This window comes from Acipenser ruthenus, chromosome 42 (genome assembly GCF_902713425.1).
Source record: "Acipenser ruthenus chromosome 42, fAciRut3.2 maternal haplotype, whole genome shotgun sequence".
Taxonomy (NCBI): domain Eukaryota; kingdom Metazoa; phylum Chordata; class Actinopteri; order Acipenseriformes; family Acipenseridae; genus Acipenser; species Acipenser ruthenus.
This window is the reverse complement of record NC_081230.1, coordinates 8945005-8968092: the sequence shown is the minus strand read 5'-3', so window position 1 is coordinate 8968092 and position 23088 is coordinate 8945005. Positions and strand designations below refer to the sequence as shown.

The 23088-nt window shown below is 41.7% G+C and overlaps 2 protein-coding genes across 4 annotated transcripts in view; both read right to left on the bottom strand.

Annotated features, from left to right (window-relative positions):
- LOC117966930 (LIM domain and actin-binding protein 1-like) overlaps positions 1–12016 on the bottom strand; it is a 33932-nt gene extending 21916 nt beyond the window's left edge. For all 3 annotated transcript variants that reach the window (XM_059011604.1, XM_059011605.1, XM_059011607.1), the window contains exons 1-2: positions 11774–12016; positions 3325–3472 (exon numbers count right to left, since the gene is read on the bottom strand). The gene's annotated coding sequence lies outside the window, so the exon portion shown is untranslated. The remainder of the gene's footprint in view (positions 1–3324; positions 3473–11773) is intronic.
- Positions 12017–15115: 3099 nt separating this feature from the next.
- On the bottom strand, positions 15116–21633 carry LOC131709259 (tumor necrosis factor receptor superfamily member 14-like). Its single transcript, XM_059011616.1, has 9 exons — positions 21425–21633; positions 20039–20132; positions 19684–19809; positions 18844–18999; positions 18588–18645; positions 17159–17259; positions 16855–16953; positions 16538–16580; positions 15116–16442 (listed from the first exon to the last, which is right to left on the bottom strand). Exons 1-8 carry the CDS (start codon positions 21479–21481, stop codon positions 16552–16554), a joined length of 720 nt encoding a protein of 239 aa, XP_058867599.1. The 5' UTR covers positions 21482–21633; the 3' UTR covers positions 15116–16442; positions 16538–16551.
- Between the last annotated feature and the right edge of the window lie 1455 nt (positions 21634–23088).

Here is a 23088-nt window from a genome sequence, read left to right as displayed (position 1 = left end):
ACAGGCTACAGACACGTCCGAATCTCAACACTGCAACGACTCTTTACTGAAGAAGAAAGCAGATGGACATCATTCTAAACTATTAACACCTCCCATTATCTTCTGTACAGTAGCTCCCCCACTACCACCATCGTTATAAAAAGCATCTGAACTGTGACCAATACAGAACAAACTAAAAAAGCTATGAAAAAAAAAAACCTTAGTGGCGAATCAGTTGCACGTATGTCTAAATGCTTTGTGCTAGGGCAGCGAGCCAGACCGAATTGTGTAGGCGTTTAAAAGTGAGACTCCCAAATCTGTATGCAGAACGAGTCATTTTGAGGCACTTTGGCACATTTTAATGTAAAAAGCAACTGTGTGTGGTCAGCCAGCCAGGAACAGGGAGTACTGCAGTCAGCATGTGAAAATCCACAATCTGTGACCAATTCTTAAAAAAGAAACCTACCAGCGCTACAAAAGATATCGCCAAGGAGAAGTTTACTGTGCCGTTTCAAAAGGCATTGGAGCCAAGCCCAGGCACTAACCTTTGCTCTGGACTATTGCTAAGTAATAACTTTCCACAGAGCAGCTCTCTGTGTCCAGAGAAGCACAGCCGCTGTTCAGAGGTAGGCTGGTGAACAGAACCGCTTTCGCTAGTCCGGTTCAGCTCCTGCTCCACAGCACACCTTCAATACTCCCTCCTGCAACAGAGACGAGAGTCTCTGAGCAGCTGTTCAAATGTTTTCTTCTTAAATACATGGAGTGTGACTCGAGTATCACGAGGAGGAAACGACAAATCTGGATGACCAGATCCAACCGGTCTCTAAATTTCAAACCCCCATTTCGTGCACCTCGTTGCAAAAAAAATGAGACATAATTTGTTATGTGGGACATGTGTCCCTTACACCTTAAAAAAGGGATAAATAAAAAATTTGATATTTTAAAAAGTATGCATTTGATAATTAAAAGGTATAAGTGAGAAATGCACCCCAGTATTTAGACACTTAAATTAATTTTGTAAACTTAACACATCTGAATAGTTATATAGCAAAGAGAACTCTACTCCACCCTGCAGAGCAGTAGAGGTCTATAAGAAACAGACAAGAGACAGTCTGACATTTTATTACGCAGAACAGGTCAGAACTACTACTTAAATTTATTATTGAAGTCCTAAGTTCTATTAAAAATCGTCTTTTGCACGCCAAATCAACCCAAAATGGAAAGTCTTCTGTACTGTACATTGAAGCTACTGTACAAAGACAGCTTCCAATCCCCAATAGCAAATATGAGCTCATAAGTGTCAAACTTCAGGCAATTAAACCAGGTGTAGCCAGACTGTACAAGGAAACCGCAAGATAAGCTTCAGTCTTCACTGCAGTGTGACGTCAGTGTCTCAGGAGGGGCTGTATGATTGGTGGTGAAATGATTGTTTGCATGGATTTGAATGGCAAAGCCTGGACTTTGCCCCCCGTGCCAGCTGATCAGTGCTCCTGTCGTATTGCACTGTCTAATGTTGCTTTTATTTTGCTATCTGACAGTCACACAAATCGAATAGGAGGGAGCGCTGCAGAATAACCCCTCCTCTCCTCCAAGGTTGCTTTCCTCCGACTAGTCCTGATTCTTAAAATGATCAAACCTTTCAAACGTTCCAGGAAAGCACCCAAGCAGAACAGATACATGTAGTCCGGACACAGGACGTGTGCTTTGTGAATTCCCCTGCTGTGGGAGGAGGCTGGCAGGGTTTTGAGCCTTTGTTTTTAAATCAAATCACTGGGACTACTGCGGCGATAGAGCTGGGAGTGTCTGGTAACTGTACAAACAGGGGACCTGATAAGCAGAGAGGTCGTAATCACAGCTCAGTTGCCACCTTCTTAAAGTTTCCGTACAGGAGCTCTGAAGAGAAGCCCTGGGATTAGAAAATAAAAGGACCAAACCAACCAGATTTTAAACTTAGCACAGGGGAGGGATGCTTTGAAACTGCTGCAGGTCTCCAGGATTCAATAACACACAGTGCTCCCTCTTCATCACCAGTAAAAACAATAATGCCAGCGCCCCAGATGAGAGGAAAATATTCTTTCAAAACACTCAATGCAGAAGTTAATTGCCATTGGTTGGCACTCTATTGTAAAAGGTGAGGGAGGACAGCTTTTCTCGTTTTTAAAATCAAAACGCGTTAAAGAATGGATTTGCTCAAAATAAATACTTCACGTTCCTAAAGTACACAGTTTGGAAAATATTGAATTAGTAAAAAGGGCCTCGATACAGAAAAATCCCTTTTACAAAGCACTGTCATTAAGTCCCTATCCCCAACACATGCAAGCTTCTAAAGACAAACCCATTCTTAAAATACATACCCAACATTCATACCTGTATAAATCTAAACCCACAAACCCAGACCTTCAATGAGAATTATTACATAATAGGAAGTATGGTGATAAATGAGTGTTTTAATATCAATCTATTTTTGTAATTCATTTTTAAGAGGGGCCCTACATTAAGGAAGTCATTTTAATTTTCCTTTCTGTCTAGTAGAGCCTCTTCAGCTGGAATAGACACAGCATTAACTGTTTCTAATCTGTGAAAGTTTGGATGTTTCTCTCCTTTCCAATAGTAAATTAAATCAAATGGTGAAACTGACTTAACCAAACTGAATTAACCAGTGTTTCCCCATGTATTTCACAGACAGATGCTTATTGACAATTCATTTATTGTATTGAATAGAATCGGTTGTGGGGATGGCGTACTGCATTGAGCAGTTCAAACGAATAGAAAGATTTTACTGTCCATTCAGAACAATTACAGGGCTAGCAGGTGCAACCCAACCCAACACAAAGGGAGTCACCGATATTCTGAATACAGCTTTCACTTTCTAACAAGTAAAGAAATGAACCGAGCTGGGTTACGAAATGACCAAAAAAAAAACAAAACACACCCCTATTTTGTGACCCACCCAAACAAGTTGGGTCAGAGGTAGATTCTTGGCAATTTGGTTCGTGAGTTTACTGAATAGTCAATCACAATATTCGATATACACAGATAATTAGAAAATGTATTACTGAATAAAAAAAGAGACCAACAGCCAAGCTGCACACAAGTCAACTTTGGCTACAATATATACTTTGGCTACAGTACATACCCTGCCAGCAAAATAACACACATTTAGAAAATAAAATAGCAGTGAGAAATCTACACTAGGAAACCCAATCCTACATCCAATGCTGAACTAACTGGAGGTGCAATGCAGAACGAACTTTAAGCAAGCAAGCAAGCCTTGCTTCCATTAAAAAAAAAATAATAATTAAACTCCCAACCCAGAAAAACCTGAAACCCTGGTTAGAAACATACCTGTATTTGTAGGAGAGTGTGTGTAGGTCGCTCCTCTTGGTTTCTGGTGTCCTTGCAGTAAGTTCCACTTCAGTACGCACCTGTGTGTGTGTGCCTGCTCTCTCTCTAGTTACCCTTTTCAGCTGCTTGCTCCTCCCTTTATATATACCTGTATAAAACGAGAGAGAGGAAGTGAGGTCAAGCTGATAACACTGCTCAGTTTCCCCAATCTGCTGCTCCCGTGTGCTTTAAAAGCCTTGGGCAGAGGAGACAGGGGGCGGTTCTCAAGAAAGGGACTGCCCCGCCCCCTTCTGTTAGCCCCTCCTTTTTTATGCACACCTGAAATACCTGCTCCATTCCAACTAGACAAGAGAAAAGGGCAGATCCATTGTCTTTGTCCATTTCAGGTAAAATGGCTCCATTTGAAGCATGAGAGCAATACCAAACAGCACCGAACAACTGGAGATAAATCACAAGTTCATATTAAAAAAAGGACCATCAAAATTAGTGAACTGAAATAAAACCCAAACGCAACTTGCCTTAAATTCAAAAACCCAGGATTTGCAACACCGATACACGTCTCTGAATAGACCATCTGTTACCCGTTTGGTGCATTTAACTGAAACCGAGTTGAGAACAGCTTTACTTTTCGTCTTGCAAGCTTGTTTTAAAATGCATCGCGTCACATTTCTCCTCCCAGTATTCGTCACCATTTAGACTAGAGCTTGTTCTGCAGATCACTTTAATCCTTCACTGATCAGGGTGTGTCTTTGTGAAGCCTCACCCAGCTTGAATGAAAGCACTGCAAGTCCAGTCTCTATTAATTGTAGAGTTATTTTCACACTGTGGTAGCTGGGGAGAGGGATAATCTGCAAAGGGCATTATCTGCTCAGATTTGCATGGGAATGTTAATGCTGCAAAAAAAAAAAAATGTGTCAGAGGATTCTGCCAGAAAGGAGTACAGTATTAGGAATTTGCATTAGTTAATGAATTGCCAAGAGGCCTTTCTAGTAGGCAGCTTTCTGGGGTAGTGTTTTGGCACAGTCTATTGAGAGGTGGGGATGTTAACAAGCATTTAAAACTGCAGCTGCTGTATCCATCTGCAGCAGCTGCAAATCAGTCCTGTACAACAGTCATTTATATAGTAAATCTCAGCCACTTATATTTTGCATTGAAGTGTATTTATTGTGACTTACCTACTACTCTATATCCAGACAAAATAAAACTGCCTACAGACAAGAGTCCAGTTAAAAAGGTTCAATGTTCTCAACCCAGTTTCTATTACGAATTGCTATGCTCTTACTGTAGCCGGCATGTTCTTAAAAGAGTTGATCAAAATCAGACTGGTTAAGCCCATTCAAATGGAGACACGGGTATGCAGAGGCACAGGGGAAATGATGAGGCTGGCATCCGCATTGTTCAGCACACAACAGTCCCACTGCCGTCCCTTAAAAGAGAGGTGTGGGTCACCGAAACCCCCTGGCGTATTCAAAGAGGAGGAAAACAGAGCACTCTCCGCTTGTGTTGGACTCGTGACACATAGTTTAGCTGATCTTAGAAGACAAGAGCATTTACTACTGACCCAAAAACTGTTCAGCGTTCACAATAGACACACTGAAATCAGCCGAATAGGGTTTAATTAAAATTCAGATAGCTCCCTAGTCCAGATGGTTCGGATGGGCTGTTTGTACGATGCATAAAAAGACCAAATGGTCATTTGATGAACTACGGTACGGTCTTGCAAAGACGATACAAACGCTGCATACCTCTTGCGATGCATCATGGGAAGGAATCGCACCAATGCTGAACGATTCCTCTGCTTTGTAGATTGTAATTGAATTGGGTGTCAGGTTTTATAAAATGTGGTGCAATATACACACACTTCCATAAGAATAATGAACTGATCAGGGGACTAGTGCAGCAACAGCACGGCGGCGCGCTGTCCGACAAGGAGCTCAATACTGCAGCTGCTGAACCTCAAAGCGTCGAAAAGGGAAACCGAAACCTAGGAAATAGAATACACCCTTCTCCCCCAGCGCCAGGCCCACGGCAGCCATCTAAAACATACGGCAAAACCAGCAGCCATGAGGCAAAAACAGAGAGCTGGGCTTGGACCGTGCTCAACTACAGCGACAGACAGCACCGTACCACCTCCCCACCTCGTCACTCCAAACCCAGTGCATTTAACCCACGGTGCTGACACTGCAGCACACAGTAGTTTTAGGATGTATTTAACCAAGGGCAGTCTCAGCCTATCGGATCTGTGCTCTTAGTAAACAGTACTGCCTGGTATTTGAGCATGGTTTCTGATTAACAACAAAGACAGCACTGTCTGAGCCAGTTCAACAGCCTCCTTCATAGAAGTAACCCATCACCTGTAATCGCAAACTGCATCTCATTACACTCCTGCTCATCACCACAAGTTAATACCCGCCCCCCGGAGACATCATACAGCTTTTAAAACACAGGTCAGTCAAACCCTGTGTAATCAGACTCTAGCAATGACATCATGGTGTAATTGTATCTCCAAACTGCAGGGACCTGCCATTGACACACCCCTCCTCCTCCTCCCCCACCTCTCCCCAGCTCTACAAATAGAGCAGGCTCCTTTCCTGGGCAGGTAGAAAGCCTCAGTAATCTGAACTCTCCTTCCAGGCACAAAGCAGGGATTTCAAACAATGCAAACACACACAGGTTAGCATCTGGGAAACGGTTTCTACAGAGTGTCATCCTTGTGTTCTTCCAATTAATATTTGTCTGGGGGGGGGGGGGGTAATCCAATTGAATTCTAGGTAGAAGCATACATTGCACAAAACGTTAACCCCTTCACCTCTGGAATGTTTCCCTCCTGACAATGGTGCGGACATATGCTGTAAGTGACTCTGCAGCAGCAGCAGTTGTGATGCATAGTTCACCCCCTAGTCTCTAAGTCGCTTTGGATAAAAGCCTCTGCTGAATGATCAATTAATAAAATGTGTCTGCAGCACTATCCTTCTCATTCACCTGCTTGTTGTTACAGTAATGAAGCAAGCCATCACAGCGAGCAATACTAATTCAAACAAAGAAAGTATATTGTGTGTGTGGGGAGGGAGATCCAATAGAGTCTAAAGCTGAGTGAACACAAAGCCACACAAAGGCTTGAAACTTGGTTTCAGGAGACTAAGTTCCAGGTTACACCAGGGGAGTTTGATACAGCAAAGTTGCCTCATCTAGGTCTCCCAGAACCAGGTTTCAAGCCACTATTCCTGAACCAAAAAAAAAAAAAATAATAAATCTATATAATTTTTCATGAATTACTAGGTCTTGCGTACACGACTATGTGTGAACAACATTTATGTAAAGACAAGTATTTAAAATGCACGGTCTGCAAATCTGAGCGCGGTCAAACATTCAAGCAAAATTCTAAAAAAAAGTCAAACTCCTGGCCAATTCTAAAATTAACCCCCCCAGTCCACCAGGAGAATCATTCTACTGATTATCAACGCAGCCTGGAGGTGAAATGTTCACTGCAGAACGAGGAGCTAGTGAATGGTGGTACTGTAGAGAAATGTTCTCTTTGAAAACCCAAGAGACTACAAACTGGAAGAGTGATCAAGTCTGGTAGCTCTCCTACCCAGGGTACCAGGCTTTACTGTACAAACGTATTCAAATCACAGATTCCTATTTCTTTGATGCGACGCAAACTCGGTCTGCAGGGGTTGGCAGCAGGTGGGTTTAAAACCATTTAAAAAAAGGAAAGCAGAGCAACTGGAAATTTTTTTTTTTTTTTTAAAAAGGAGAGGTTAGGAACAGATTGCCAACTACGATACATCTGGTAAAAGTTTTAAAACCGAATTAATCTTTACTGCAATTAATGTTCCATCTCTTAGCCATTTTATATAGTGTGTGTTTTATTTTAGTCATAAAGACAGGCACATCAAAAACTGGCACAGGTTGTAAAATCTTGCCTCTGGTGAGAACAGTGTATTCATTCGTTCCCAATGATCCAGACCTCCCTGTTAATTTTTAACCAGCATTCACATGTCACAGTTGTGGTATTTTAACTGCATCCCTAGGAAACTCACACTAGTCCTAGATTTCAGAATTCCCCCAGGACTGGATGCAGGACTAGCAAGAGTTTCTAAAACCAGCAAGTTTCAAGACGCTGGAAGCCCAAATCAAAGCACAGGACAGCAGCTACCCGATTGGGTAATGCAACATCAGTTTACAATCTGCATCACAATGGAGCACGCAGAGCTCCTCATAGCACAGCAAGCTCCCTCCACCTCTCCCAGAGGAAACTCGTACACCGTTTATAGGGCTGAAGGAAACAAGCTCAAAGCAATCCTTGTGCAAATGTTACACAATACATTTTGAGGGAGGGAGAGTTTATTGTGATGCATATGTGGACTTGGGACCGGATTTAAAAGGGAAACGCTGCCTGTATCCCCTCACAGTTTCACATTAAGGAACACCCTTTAGTCTCAAATCGAATACCAATTAAGGAAGGAAAATACACAAAAAGGCAAGTCGATACCAAATGAAGTCTACTTCTTCATTGCTAAAGAAGACGGTAGTTTCAATGGTAAACTGTTTACACAGCCGTTTCAAATGTTTAGTCTATTCAATTTCCAGCCTTACTTGTGTGGAGTTTGCAGGTTCGACTGCACATGCAAAGCTGTTGCATACAGATCCTTTGGTAAAATACACCCTAGCTTAAAGTCCTGACTAATCACAAGTAATAGAGGTTAATGTTTTACTCCAGAGCTTTGTAAGGGAGGCAAGCAGGGAAAAAAATATGACACAGAACAATTTCAGACTCAACCAAAAACCAATAGGAACAACCCAGCATGCCGAATTTTAAACCAAGAAATGAATGCTCCACATTCAACTCCAGGGCAGGATTGAGGCTCCTGTTTTTGTTGTTTACTGTAGGAGGAAGTATTTAGAAGACAGAGGCTTGTTTAAAGCTCAGGGGGAAGTTCAGGTCAGTGCTTGCCCAACTGCACCAGCCTGATTCATGCAGAGCACGCTGTACGCCATGCGTCACCGCGGAGGTACAGTCCCGCCTCCAGTTCTGTGCCATTGTGAGACAGGTGTCCCGACAGCGAGTCACAGTCCTGACAACAGAGACAGGCAGGCGAATCAGAGAGGGTGACATCACAATCGACAAGTGCAATCCGATTGGTCAATCTGCACAGCTGCTCTAGGGTCTTCATTAGTCACTGAGCAAACGCTTTTATCCAGAGGCTAGGGGGTGAACTATGCATCAACTTCTTCATTGACCTAATGTTCCTTACACAGATAAAGATCCCTACCCTTCTGACTGCTGGGTGAACTTGTGTCAGGTCTTGTGTTATGAAAACAGGCTTCCTGTAAATGCACCCTCCGATATAGCCAGGAGCTTATTATGATTTTATTTTGCAAAATTCCACAAAGATGACACCACTTCCTCCTTTAAAGCCAGAGAGATCTGTCCAAGCACGCAGGGAATGTTATAAATAAATAACAGGGCTGTACCGATGTGTACCTGCACCGTGTGTGTTTATACCAGTCACTAGGACAAAGGCATCCCATCCTTCAAGACAGACTGCTAACAGAACGGAAAACGCACAGGAACTATACATTGTTCCCAAACCTGCTAGTCCACAATGACAAAATATTCAACTGAAAACATGCACGTGCTATAGACAGTCACAGAGAAAAGGCAAAAATAATGTAGACTTTACTAAAGCCTTCAAATACAACAACATCGTTTTAATAAATTATCTATATCTATATCTGGCGCCAACCAAGGCACCAAGTCAAATGATGAATGAATGGATTAACTCACAAAACTGCCATGCTGATCAACAGTCTTATCACTTTGTTGCATCTCTAGTAGGTAGATATTAGACCATTTCTCTGAAAGAAATGATGTCCTTTAAGGATACGGATTCCCCTCCCTAGTGGGGAATATTGAGAAGTCATTCCAGGGAAGAATGGAGTTTCCCCCCCACCACTGTTAAACAGAAAACTCACTTTCTGTTTCTGAAACAGGCTATAAACAAGGACGCCCGGTTTCTTGTAAGTCAGAGATTTCTCGTCAGCCAGAGTCAGTTTTATTTTCTCTCGTGTCAAAGGGGAGCAGGCAGGAGCAAAAACAAATATTTAACTGGGGGGGGGGGGGGGTCATTGTGAAGTGGTTTATTAAAAAGCATTGCCTTCATATTAGTGCAAACAATTTCTGTACCATTCTGAAATGAAAACAGTCAGCTTTGAAAACACATGCATTCAAGTTTTTAAATCTGAATATTTACTTGGAACAGTTATCCAAAAAAACAATATCTCCCCCAACATGCAACATGTTTTGAAATTGGATATCCATTCTGAAAAGTCCCCCCCCCCCCCAGAGCTTTTCCAAATCAAGTTCCATCGTTATCTCCAAACAAGAAGACACACAGATCACAAACACCAGCATTCCTCAATGTCTGAAGCATGCTGTTCTCAGAGAAACACCAACCCTTCTGTACGCAAACCACAACACAGGAGAGATGCTGATCATCCATTTAGGATAAGCATGCTACTTAACTAAAAGGACAGCCCCCACCCAAAATAAAAATCCATTAAATTCAGGTTCCGTTTCCCTCCCAAGCCTAAACACTGACAGCTCACTGCAAGTGCCGTTTCAAACACAGTCTACTGAATTAAAACAAGAAACGATCAGTTCAACCCTAAGCTACAGTCTAGACCAGGAACAACTCCCATGAGAAAACAAATTGCACGTCTTGCATCTAAAAAGATACCCAAAGCTTTAAAACATAACCCAGCCCAATACACAACTATTAAACCATTTGGAAATACTAAATGTGACTTCAAAATCAAAGTAACAAACGCTGACAGTATGCTTCTCCAGCGTGTTATACTGAAGTATTAGACTTTGGGAGATGGGTTTGATTCGTTTACTGGTCTGCAGTTTGGAATTATTTCCATATTTTTTTGCATGAGTGGGAGAGATTACTGGATGCCAAAGATGACAGACTGGATTAGTTTCATCAGGGATTTTTAGGGGAATTTCAGAATGAATCTGCCAAGACAGCACGCTAGCGTACACTGCCTGCCACCAGAATGATTGAGCCTGTGTATTCAAATCAGGAGTCGTTGCCATCTACTGACCGGTCAGGGGTGCCAATATTAAAAGAAATACAAGATCAAAAAGAGGAGGAAGTCACTTCTCTTGCTCCGAGTCCTGGATTAGGTTAATTATTGAGATGCTAAATCGACTCTGAATTTATCGCACTTCACACAGCACGAGTAAGTCTCACTCGAGTCGGTAGGTTTGTTATTAGGAGCTGTTCATACAGCTATAGGGGGGAGGAAGAAATTATTCTACAGGAGTCTGATTACAAAACGTCCTGGCTCCTGGTCATTGAATTAATATGCCTAATTGAGGGTCTGAAACCCAGGACTTGGGTGCAGCCCGTCTAGGGCAAGTTTCTAGTCACACTGCACCACTAGGAAGTGGAACAAATCAAATAGATTTCAAATAGATGGGCAGAGATTCCATAGACTTGTGTGGTTCAATTTAACAATCAATGACATAGGGTTGGAAGAAAGACCAGGAATGGAACTACTGTACCAAGATTGCCACTGCACCTGTGTTAGCTTGTAGTGTATACACTATACTGTGTAATGTAATATATATGGCCAAGGCTAGGACCATTCCAGCTAATGCCACTGCAGGTTTTTCTTCCAACCAGGTAGTCATTCAACCCAGCAGATCAACAAACTTCTGTTCAAGTCCATAAGCACTTAAACACTAGCATCTTCATTTTAAACCTGAAGCAGACTAGTGAATGCCTTATGGCTGACTTCTTAAAGACTGGAGCCAACTGCAAAATTAGTCAAATTGTCAAATATAATAATTCACACGTACAATATGGTTCATATGTCACTTTTTTAATTTATTGAAAGACTTGATTACATTTTTTAAATCTTTAAGTGCATGAGGTCACTTCAATTTCAAGCTAAGAAGTTGACCAGATAGAAACGAAGACATATAAATGTCGGAATGAATCGTCCCACTGTACCGTCGCTCAATCATGCGCCCACCCCACCTGCTCCTAAATTCTGGGCTCTTACTTTATAGCAAAAAAGACACAAAACTGCATCGGTCTATAATAATAATTCATCACACTGCCGAATTCAACATACGCCACTGGCTATTCAAAATGCTGAACAGATAAAATAATCAAGTCGTTTTGCACACCTGTTGCGATGAAGACTTCCACTCTGCATCAAACCGAATTTCTGCAGCAGCAAACAGAACCCACCTAGATCGTTTTCAAGTTTAAACAAGTCTAGGGAAAATGATTGGGAACCGCGGCAAGAAACTGTAGTTCTCCTAAATGTCAGCAATACTGGGTTTAATAAAAACGCACTACTAGCAGATGATGTGTATTCAAATTAAAACGCATGCACGCTTTTTTTAATGAATGCTATTTAAACTTACCTGCACAGCGATCGTTGCTAGTCCCAAACCAGCAAGAAGTGTAAACGTTGCAGTGTGTGTCTGATTCCCAATTTTTTAAAAAAACCCGCTTAACAGCTTACAGCGTTGCTTCTCATGGTTAAAACGTCCCAGTTTTATCGGTCAGCCCGATGCTTCAATTTGGCCAAGGGGCGGGGCGTTCCAATGCCAGCGTGACGCAGCTGAGCGCAGCTTTAGTGACAGCGGCACCGGCGAATCAACTCGTCGGGATCCCCGGAGGTATGGTTTGCGAGCCTGATCATTTATTAATACCCGAAATTAATTCTGCACACCGGGCGGTATAGGCTTCTGCCAGTACTGCTCGGGGTCCTCGGACAAAACAGCGGTTGCCATGGAAACAGCGTCTAAAGATGGAAGCATTCTACCTACCCTGCATTCGATTTGAAATATACGTATATATAGTGTAAAGTAGTTTATTGTGTCTGTAGCCCAATTTAATATGATATCATCTATGCAAATATTATCATTACTCACATTATTGTTATCATTGTTACTATAATAATAATAATAATAATAATAATAATAATAATTAGACTATTAGACAGTGTAGCTAACTACTGTCTGGTCGCTGACCGTGTCCGCATAGCATTTCAAATACTTTTCTTTTGGGGGGTGGGGGTCAACTAAGTAGCCCTGCAATGGAGCTTCCTGATTGGTGGATGATACTGTACCTCAATTTCACAAATACGTTGCGTGCATTCACGATGTGCTCTTGTCTTCAACTTGATCTTTTGGCTCCCTCTTGTGGCCGGAACTAACAGCTGCAGCTCTTTAGTAACGCGATGACTTTTTGTCTGCACTCAGCCCCATGTCAAATGTGCATGGTGATTTTGCAATCGTTTTAACAAGGTTATACTATGAATTTAATGTACGCGTTACAGCTTTTAGCTCCCTGTAAATAGTCGGTAGTATTAGTACAGCCAGTCAACGTGTTCTATGCATGATGCATGTACAGCAGAACGTGTCATATCCGAACCTGTAAGATACCGATCCCCTCTATTAACCGATAGACCTCTGGGCACGTGTCATTTACACATGCTGCTATCAGCTGATCAATGCACATTTTATTATGGGTCTAAAACAGTCGATTCACTTCTGAGCAGGACAGAATGGATTTAGTTGCAGATTTTAGAAAGAGATTCTGTTTCACTTTTTACACGCTGTCACTTAAAATAAGTGCACCGTTTAACCGTCTTAAATAAAAGAAAACAAAAGAGCAAAGAGGTTAATATAATCACTCGACTGTTAGAAGCTCAAACAAGATTTGTGTCGACCTCCAAAGTCGGTTTGTGTTTGAATGCTATTTGCAAATTGCTAAATGCTGGATTTCAGTTCATTGCTTTGCAATCATTTGGGCTGATTTTCTATCGTAAGTGCAGTAGGTAATTTGGTGTTTTCATTTAAAATGCCCCGGCGTTAATACAGCAGCGAAAATGCAGTATAAAGACTCCTTCAGATATTTGTATAACTCGTTGGACGCCTGGAACCAATTCAATCGGATATGACAGGGATGTGAATTATCAATGCTTTTCAATAAGCCTTGTGTGTTTCTTTTGAGTTTTAAGAGGTTCTGAGCACTAAAAGGCGAAATCCCTTGTACTTAAATTGGTTGTTACTATAGAAAACATGCGAAATACAAAAAGCATGTTCTCTGCATTGCAGTACTCTGAACTGCCCCAGCATTTCTAAGTGTTTTTTTTTTAAATTGTTTTATCACCTGTTAAATGCTCTGAAAACAAAATTGTATTAGTTTATGCGACTGGCTCCAAGCGGGAGCTCCACGTGACCTGTAGCGTGGACCAATCAGAGTGTAAAATGACAGTACAGGGACGAGGAGGATGGTGACTCGTGTTAGTGTTCGGGTGTGTTCGGATGTGTTCGGGTGTGTTCGGGTGTGTTCGCGGAGGCTCGGCGTTCGCCGGTGGTGCGAATCGCTGAGGATTTTAGCGGGAAGAAGCTGTGTTTAGTTTCGTGAACGCTGACGTTTAAATGTGGAAAAAAATCACGAAATGGTAACGAGTGCTCAAGGCAGTGACTTAAGGATTTTTTCCCTTAACGGAAAGTGAAGGTTATTTCGTTCTATATTGAGGTGTCGTTAGCGGGTTGCATAGTTAAACTTCGACGAGGTGAGTTTCACCCGCGCTAGTTTGTGGGCCCGATAGTCTCTATCCTGGATCCTACACAGCCGGCCGGGTGTATATCATTTGCGAGTGGATATTTCTTCAGTTTCGAGAGGATTGGGTTTGGTGGTTGTCGGTTGGAGTGGGCTGCACTGGATATGAAAGGTCGGTAAGGCTACAACCGTTTCTGTTTACCGAATGCAAAACTCAACCGCGAAGGCTAGGGGTGTTCGTGTTTACGGTGAGATTCAACACAGTGAAATGCATGATTTGGGCACAGGCCTGAATAAAAACATTATTTGGGCTACACTTTGTAGATAGACACGCTACATATTTCAACGTCTGAAACAGTAACACCTTTCTACAGCCAGGCTACCCTATTGATATATAAGAACATAAGAAAGTTTACAAACGAGAGGAGGCCCCATTTGGCCCATCTTGCTCCTTTGGTTATTAGTAGCGTATTATTATTATTAATATTATTATTATTATTATTATTATTTTTATTGTTATTTATTTATTTCTTAGCAGACGCCCTTATCCAGAGCGACTTACAATCGTAAGCAAATACATTTCAAGTATCACAGTACAAGTAATAATACAATAAAGAGCAAGATAAATACAATGACTTTGGTTCAAGCAAGTACAAGTGTGACAAAATACAATTCAATAATACAGCAGATAACAGTGTCAGTGATAGTTACATCAGGATATGATTAAATACAAAATACTACAGGTTAAACACTTGGCAGATTACAGTACTCTGAAGTACAGGATTAAATGCAGTAAAATAGTGGGGGTATTGATCACAGAATCTCATCAAGCAGCTTCTTGAAGGATCCCAGGGTGTCAGCTTCAACAACATTACTGGGGAGTTGGTTCCAGACCCTCTCTGTGTAAAAAAAGTGCCTCCTATTTTCTGTCCCTGTCCCTTTATCTAATCTCCATTTGTGCCCCCTGGTCTTTCATATAAAACATCTCGTTGTTGTTACACTACCTTGCCAGGGTTGACCGTGGTCTTTTCTCTGGTTTCCACGCATGTGTGTGATTTACTCTGCTTACCTGGGCTGTAACTACACTTTCCTATGCTTTTACCACAGGGTCCCGCCGCGCTGCGGTAAAATAGTGCAGCCAAAAAAAAAAGAAAAGAAAAAAAAATACACAAAACACGTCCACGCCAAGATGTACTGAATAATGTTTTATTACAGTAAAACTACATTTATTAAACTGATTAACACACGTGCATTTTTAACAGTATTGATTGGTAAATTGGTATTACACAATCCATTTCAAGAGCCTAATAAACTTACAGAAACTATGCAGTGTTACAAAGAATGGGCACCCCTACTGTATCAAAGTGACTTACAGCTTGTGTTCTGAAACTCAGCAAGCTCCGTGTTTTAATGATCTAAAAGAGGAACGCAGTCTTTTTTGTTCTCTCCCTACAGATTTCAACAGAATTAACACAATAAATAAGAACATTCGATCTTTTAAAATTGAATATATACACAGTACCCATAGAAAGAGATCTGGACCATGCAAACAAAAAAGTCCTGTCTAATTCCTGAGCAGTGTTCTACAAAAAGTTTTTTTTTTTTTCTTTAACTTTTCAATGCAACACCTGACATTCTTTCTTTACACCCCCGTATTATTATTGCATATCATTACAGTACAGTACAGATAGTTAAATAATACACAAGACCTCTCCCTCCTTAACCCAGTTCCCAACACAAAACTTACATTAGCACAATCGCAGCTAGCCAGAAACTGGAGCTACTGCTGTAGTTCAAGATAGAAAGATCACATGAAAATTTTTTTTTTTTAATCAGGAATGCGTAGAAGTTTCATCACAGTCTAAAGAATATGAAAGTTTCCCTGGGTTAAAGATATGCATCATTCAATTCAAACACACTCTAAATAGCTCCCATCTCAGTTTCAATCAGTCCCCAACAGTGCTCGTGACACAGGGATTCCAGTACTATAAAAAATATATATACCACGGTCTCAATTTCTTCAAAACTTTAGGGAATTCATCAACACAAACTGCTTATTAACAGCATGCCCTGGCTGTCTCAGGTCAGCTTCAAACTCTCGTGAAGTCTTTACCGTCTTCACCCAGTTGTACATTATAAGACTAAGACAACTTACCCCCACTAAATGGGGCAAGTTTTTTTTTTTTTAGGTCCCAGATTTTACACCTCCAAGAAAAGCTCCCCACCACCCCCACTAACAGCTTTGCAATCCTGGGAGTGATGTAATTGACTTGCGGATTGTACGGAATCGCTGGGAACACCCTAGCCTAGCCCCAGGTGCTTTAAAACATTGTAAAACGTGCGACCGCCTCTCTCGCTTCTCCTTGTCTTTCCTGGGACGGTGAGCTTTGCTCCTCTGCCCGGATTTCTGCAGGTTTTCCCCCCTTCTTAAAGTGGGAAGTACACAGGGCCGCAGCAGCGTCAATAGCGATCCCTGCTGGGAGTTGAATCATTCAGCCACACACTCACACAGCGCAGCTGCAAGACAGAACCGGGACTTTAACAATGCCTGCACCCATTCCAGTTATCATGTTACACGTGTGCAATAAATTCAGAAACATTTCGTTACTCACCAATAACATTCTCCTTATTGGCCCATTTGCCTTGTTGGAGTATCTGAAGAACATTAATAGACATGTTACTAATACATACATGATCAGGTCCCATAAAAGTATGTACTGATGGGTGGGGGTGCTGCATATTTAAAAACACACATGCAGTAGATACATACAGTTCTCTAAAATAGTGTACTGTATGTTTTCTAGGCTTGAGCTGAAAAGGTGCTCAACCACTGGGCCCTATATAGAAGTAATTCAAGAATAAAATCTGAAGACAGCAAACGGCTCTACGTCCAAGGAGAATCAGGATCCTCGATCACTCAAGTGCTTACCATTATAGGTGACGACGGTTACAAGGCTGTCTTGTTTCACGGTGCTCGCAGACAGTTGTTCATTGTGCTGCAAAGCTTTCTTGGACTTCTTAGCCTGGCCTGTAACAGAACAAATCAAAGCTCCTTATCAGAGAAGTCCCAGGAGATCAGCGTGGGGAAATGAGGAAGGTGGCGGCTGCAGAGGACTACCGAGGAAACCGTCAACCAACGCGGCGTGCAATATCTGCGTCTTTATTTCTCAAATATTTAAAAAGACCAAATGAAATATGAAAAAAATAAAAATAGTCCTTCTGCGACTAATTACCTTTGAGGCACAGAATCACACCGGCAGCGATGGCGATAGCAAAGCAAATCAAGGACCCCATAATAATCCACGGCATAGAATGCACGTTGCAGCCACACACCCTACCAAACAGAGAAGAGAGAATTCAGTGACTTAGCTATGCTTCAGACACCGCCACAACCTATCTGCTTTATACAACATAGAGCACACTGTACTGAATTAGAGAGAGTTGACAACTCAAGAGCTTCAGATACTGTTTTCTTCTTATTTTTTTTCGTTCTCTGACCTTTTTATGACCCCCCCCCCCCCCCCCCCCCCCATCACCTAAATGGTTCATATTGTCTTTACTCAAATAGTGATTATTTTTTTTAACCCTTTCAGTCCTGGCGGGATCTCAAGGTCCTGCCTTATCTTCGCGCCGTATGTTAACACGTCGTCGGAAATCACGTTGGAACCTCACGGGACTCCTAGGTCCCAGTCTGAGGAGTGAAAGGGTTAAGGGGCTTCGCTTGACTGCAAGTTCAGGAGCTGCTCTGCCATAGACACATGGAATGTAGACTAGATCAGCCATTGTGTCTTTGCATTAGTGCCAGCACCATCTTGTGCACAGCTCATGTATTGCCAGCAAAACAGAAGCAACTAGAACTGAAGAGCAGCGCCTGAACTCACAGTCAAAGTGTAACGAACCAGCACCTCAGCCCATTGAATTGATTGCAAAGTCAAGGGCTGGACGGAAACCGCAAACCATGCGTTTCAAAGACGAACGCCTTACCATTCAGCAGAAGAGCAAGCTCTGTAATGGAGAGTCGAGCGTGTGTCGTATGCTGATCGGACGTTAGGGAGGAGCTTGATTACAAAAGCACAGTAACACAGCCAGAACCACTCGGAGTGATTAAGGACATCCTGGGACATTTTTTTGAAGACACTGATTTATAACAGTTCCCAGAATAAAAAAAAATGAAGGATTAAAATGTGCCACCACTAGATGGCGCCAAAGTCTATCCTTTTGGTGTAACTTTAAACGGTCTACCCAATGAACAGTAGCGATCCACTGTTTAACCCTTTCACGCATGAAATGCTGAAAATAGCTGAAAAAAGTAGTTGACACACTATAAGTATATTTTTAATTGATAATGTTTTTATTTTTTTTTCACCCATTGCTTTATATGGGGGAAAAAATGGCATCCAGCTCACATGAGGCTGTCATGCATTTGCATCTTCCATCCGTCCCCATATAAAGACTTTTTTTTTTTTTTTTTAATCCGTCCCCATATGGTATGAGCTTGCCATGCACAAAAGGTTTTAAAAAAAAAAAATCAAGATCAAACATGTTCTGAACAAGAGGCGTACACGGCCTCTAAAACGTTACTGATTAGTCGGGGGACTTTAACTAAAATTCTTTATTTTTTTTTTAAAGTGTTAATAGCAGTTTATCAAAAAAAAGACTTACTCTGGTGGACACTGATTGTTAGGGCACTCCTCACACCACGTGTCTTTGCGGTATGTTCCTAAGAAACACAGGGAAAAAAAATAATAATCTCTTTACAGCTCGTGGAAGGTTGGGGGGGTGGGTGGAAGGAAATGTTTTCCTGCACTGGGAAAACCCTTTTTATAAGGGAGAGTTCGTTCGTGGAGTATTCATCTGATATAACAACGTTTGGAAAACAAGTTGAAAAAGAACAGGAAACCCCTTTCTGTTCTTTTACCCGGCCGCTTGATGAAATACCCAGGTTGGCAAGCAGTGTGCTTCTCACAGCGGCTGCAGCCCTTCTCCGTCATGTTGAGGCAGTGGTACCCCTCCAAGCAGTCGCACACAGTGTCCGAGGTGGACATGCAGTCCTGCACGGTGTACAGACCCATCTCTGAAACAGGCAAAGGAGGTGTGAGCCGAGGCCCACCCAGCCAGAGGTGAGGCTTTCTGCCTGCTCTGTTCTACAGTGCATTGTTAAATATGAACACTCTTAACAGTATAGCCGATTTCAACGCTTTACCATACAAATCAAACCGATACAAACCATCTGCTACTCAGTATTTAAGATGTCTGTATCACATCAACATCAGGGTTTAATATATGCACCGTATATATGATGTGTGTTTTTGAATTCTCTGCATATACAGAGAGTGTTGTGGTGCTGTTTTTTTTTTTTTGTACGTACAATATTCACTGCTGTCACGAGGTAACACACTATAACTGCATGTGTAAACAGCCTAGCTTTGTCCTTGGTCTACACTCTAGTGCACGTAACAGCTACCTGCTCAAACTCCTTCCCTTTTGTAACATGCAAGTCCCTAGACACTTAGCAGCTTTAGATCTGTATATGGTGTATGTGTTACTACTTCCTGGAGTGTTGTTATTTGAGACTGAATGAAACCATGCCACAGGGTTGTTAAACTTGTGCAGGATTCAGCACGTTCATTAAGGGGCCGTCCATAATTATCGACAATTTATGAAAGTGTGTAAAGCAAAAACGAGAAAGGAAGACAACCCCTCATACGATTAAATGAAAATACATGGAAGCCTTGCAACGAAACGAAACAGAACTCACCCCTTAGGCATTGGGAGCAGTTCTGGCACTTGGTGTCCGAATTTCTTTGGCTGAAAAATGTCCCGCTGTCGCAGGGTTCACAGGTAGACCCGCGGTTCGGTCCACAGTGAGCTTTAACCTTAGTACCTGAAAAAGAACGCCACAGTTTCAGAAAGGGAGCCCGTCCGACAAGCTGTACCAAACGAGGGCCCATATTCCCAAAGCGTTTACTTGCATCTTTAGTTTGTTGAAAGATGAAAACTAAACCGTAAATGGACCAAACCGAGACTGGAGTAAGCATCACATAGCATTAAAAGGTAGGGGGGAAAAAACCCTTTGTTTTCAAGTATATTGACTGTAAGAGCATTTCACTCACCCGGGTCACAGCGTGTGCAGCACATCCCGTTATGTTTATACTGCATTACAGAGGTCTTGCAGGAGCTTGCACAGCCCAGGCAGGACAGAGTCATCTGAGAACGACAAGAAATACATTTATTAAAGGGGCCTATTCGCAAAACTTTAGGAAAGTTTAAAAAGATTTTTTTTTCTCTCTCTCTCTCTCTCTTGAATTAAACAGCGCTTTTGAAAACTGAGAATAACCCACTTTGTAGCACCGCTTACAAAATCGCTACATTACATTTCAAAAAGGTAAAAAAAAAAAAAAAAAAGTTACAAATAGAACAGCTTACTTACTTAAACCTCCTTCAAATGAATACCTGCCGTTTTTATTTTTAGGTTTGTAATTTGAACGTGTGTTATTTCAGCTTTGCTTGCTTGGCAACGTCAGCAATAACATTTAACAAACAGCCTTTCAAGAAGATCTACCGTAAGGGTATTATGCAAGCAGAGGCTTGAACTTTAGAAATCGTGACAAACAAAAAAAACATTTAAATCTGGATAACAGCCCAGAATTGAAGATTGCTCAGAGGCAGCCAAATGTACATTTGCATGCGAACTGTTGTTCTGTCTTAAGCAACTCTGGTGTACAGAGACACTTTTTGCAAATACATTTCGCACCGCATTTTGGGTTGGCAACCTTATTAACAAATAGCAGATCTTCTCTCAGTTCTTCCTGTTGATCTGAATACGAGCCCAAATGACCATGGGGATGGTTTTAATAAAATGCTACTCCTTGGTGTATGTTTATCGGACTACACCCCCCCCCCCCCCCCCGCCCCCTCCCAAAGTGTTCTGTGCATCAGAAAGAATGCAGGCTTTTATGACAGTGGGGTCTATATAAGGCTACTAAAACTCAACTGAAGCTGCTGAACTCAGAATGCACTCAAAGTGCTTTAACAAGGTTTCTTAACCCTGTGAAGTCCATTACCATATGATGCAATGCTTAGCTCTCTCTCTCTCTGGAGAGAGAATTACTCAAAACAGCCAAAAATCATTAAGCTAGGTGCTGGTTAACATTATAAACATCATATACCATGACGAATTCTATCTTTCTGTATTCACTTTTGAACTTGGAAAAAAACAAAAATAATTCTCACACATCCTCCAGGTATTGGGCATCTTGCATCGCTCCGTTTTAGAAGCGACTCTTTTGGCATGCTTCCCGAAAACAGATCATTGTTAAAATTTTAACCCAACATTAAGTTTACTATCCGGAGAGTTGATATTCTTACCAGACGAGCTGAAGCAGCAACTTGGAAAAGGAAAAAGGAACAAAAAAAAAAAGCCATAGCTGCCTGGCTGCACTTTCCACAGTTTTTGATCCTCTAAACGGTAGAAAGAGACAAAGGTATTAAAGACTTACCAGTAAGAGGATGATGGTTCTTGACATTGTTGGTCTGGTGCTCTTACAGTAGCTCATCGACGACTGCCTTTCCTTCCTTGCAGTAGTCTGCAGTGTGCGTGCTCTATGCCGGGGCACCAATGGATTTATAAGGCTGTCCCAGGCTGTGTTTCTCCTCCTTCTTTAGGTGGGGCATTCTCAGCTTGCCAAGTCTGTCACTCTTACTATCGGATAAAAAATGTGTAGCACCTTGTACAAATTGATCCCTCTGTCCCCTTCTTTAGTGACCATGTGTTAGGTTGCCACTCTATCCCGTTTTATAAAAGCATACCGTATATGTTTGTTTGTTTTTTTTCTTTTTTCAAGTTATGGCAGGGTCACTTCTCTGACTCCATAGAGTTCACACAAACTGTTTTAAGATATTGTAAAACATAAATAAAATTGTTACCTAAGGGGATACATAAAATAATTACTCAATTTATAAAATATATACATACATACACTATATATTATTATTATTATTATTTTTTATTTATTAGCAGACACCCTTATCCAGGGCGACTTACAATTGTTACAAGATATCACATTATTTTTACATACAATTACCCATTTATACAGTTGGGTTTTTACTGGAGCAATCTAGGTAAAGTACCTTGCTCAAGGGTACAGCAGCAGTGTCCCCCACCTGGGATTGAACCCACAACCCTCTGGTCAAGAGTCTGGAGCCCTGACCACTACACCACACTGCTGCCCTATGTATAGGCCACTGCAGTCCATCTATATATAGTAAATATGGACTGGAGCGAAGGGCTATAGAAAATTATTGACACGAGGGAAGACTACTGTTACCGACAGAGGGCTAGGGCAGCAGTGTGGAGTAGTGGTTAGGGCTCTGGACTGTTGACCAGAGGGTCATGGGTTCAAATCCCGGTGGGGACACTGCTGCTGTACCCTTGAGCAAGGTACTTTACCTAGATTGCTCCAGTAAAAACCCAACTGTATAAATGGGTAATTGTATGTATAAATAATGTGATATCTTGTAACAATTGTAAGTCGCCCTGGATAAGGGCATCAGCTAAGAAATAAATAATAATAATAATAAATAATAATAAAGGTTTTAACCAATCACAGGCCAGCATTTCCACCCAGCCATAAGTGGTTTAACTGCTTATAAAACGGCTTGGGGGAAGAAAAAAACAAGAATGAAACCTGTTTTTAATTTTTTTTTTTTTTTTACTCTGCCTACACAAGCGAGAGGTGTAGGCAGAGTTTCAAATGAAACTGAGATAGGTGAAGCAACTCCTCGTTATATGCGATATTCAAGTCCGTTTACATTCTTTTGCATCACAAAATCATTATTATCAGTCAGCAGAACACACTCGCACCCACGCCGTGCCAACTGGTTAAGCTGAAGTGCCAACCAGACCTTGCGTACCAATCCGACCGCGGTGTCCAGTGAAAGTGCTTCAGATTCTGGCAGGCGCTTCGAATCCAGGTCGGTAATGCGAGGGAGGCGTTTGGCCTAGTCTTAGCGGCTATTTTGTCAGAACTGACAGGAAGACATTATTAAGGTCATGGAAATACTTGAAAATGATAAAAAGAATGCATTATTGGCATGATTATATTATAGTACAGTATTGCCAAAGAAATTCATAACACAACACACTGTTTCCTCTGAGCTTTTC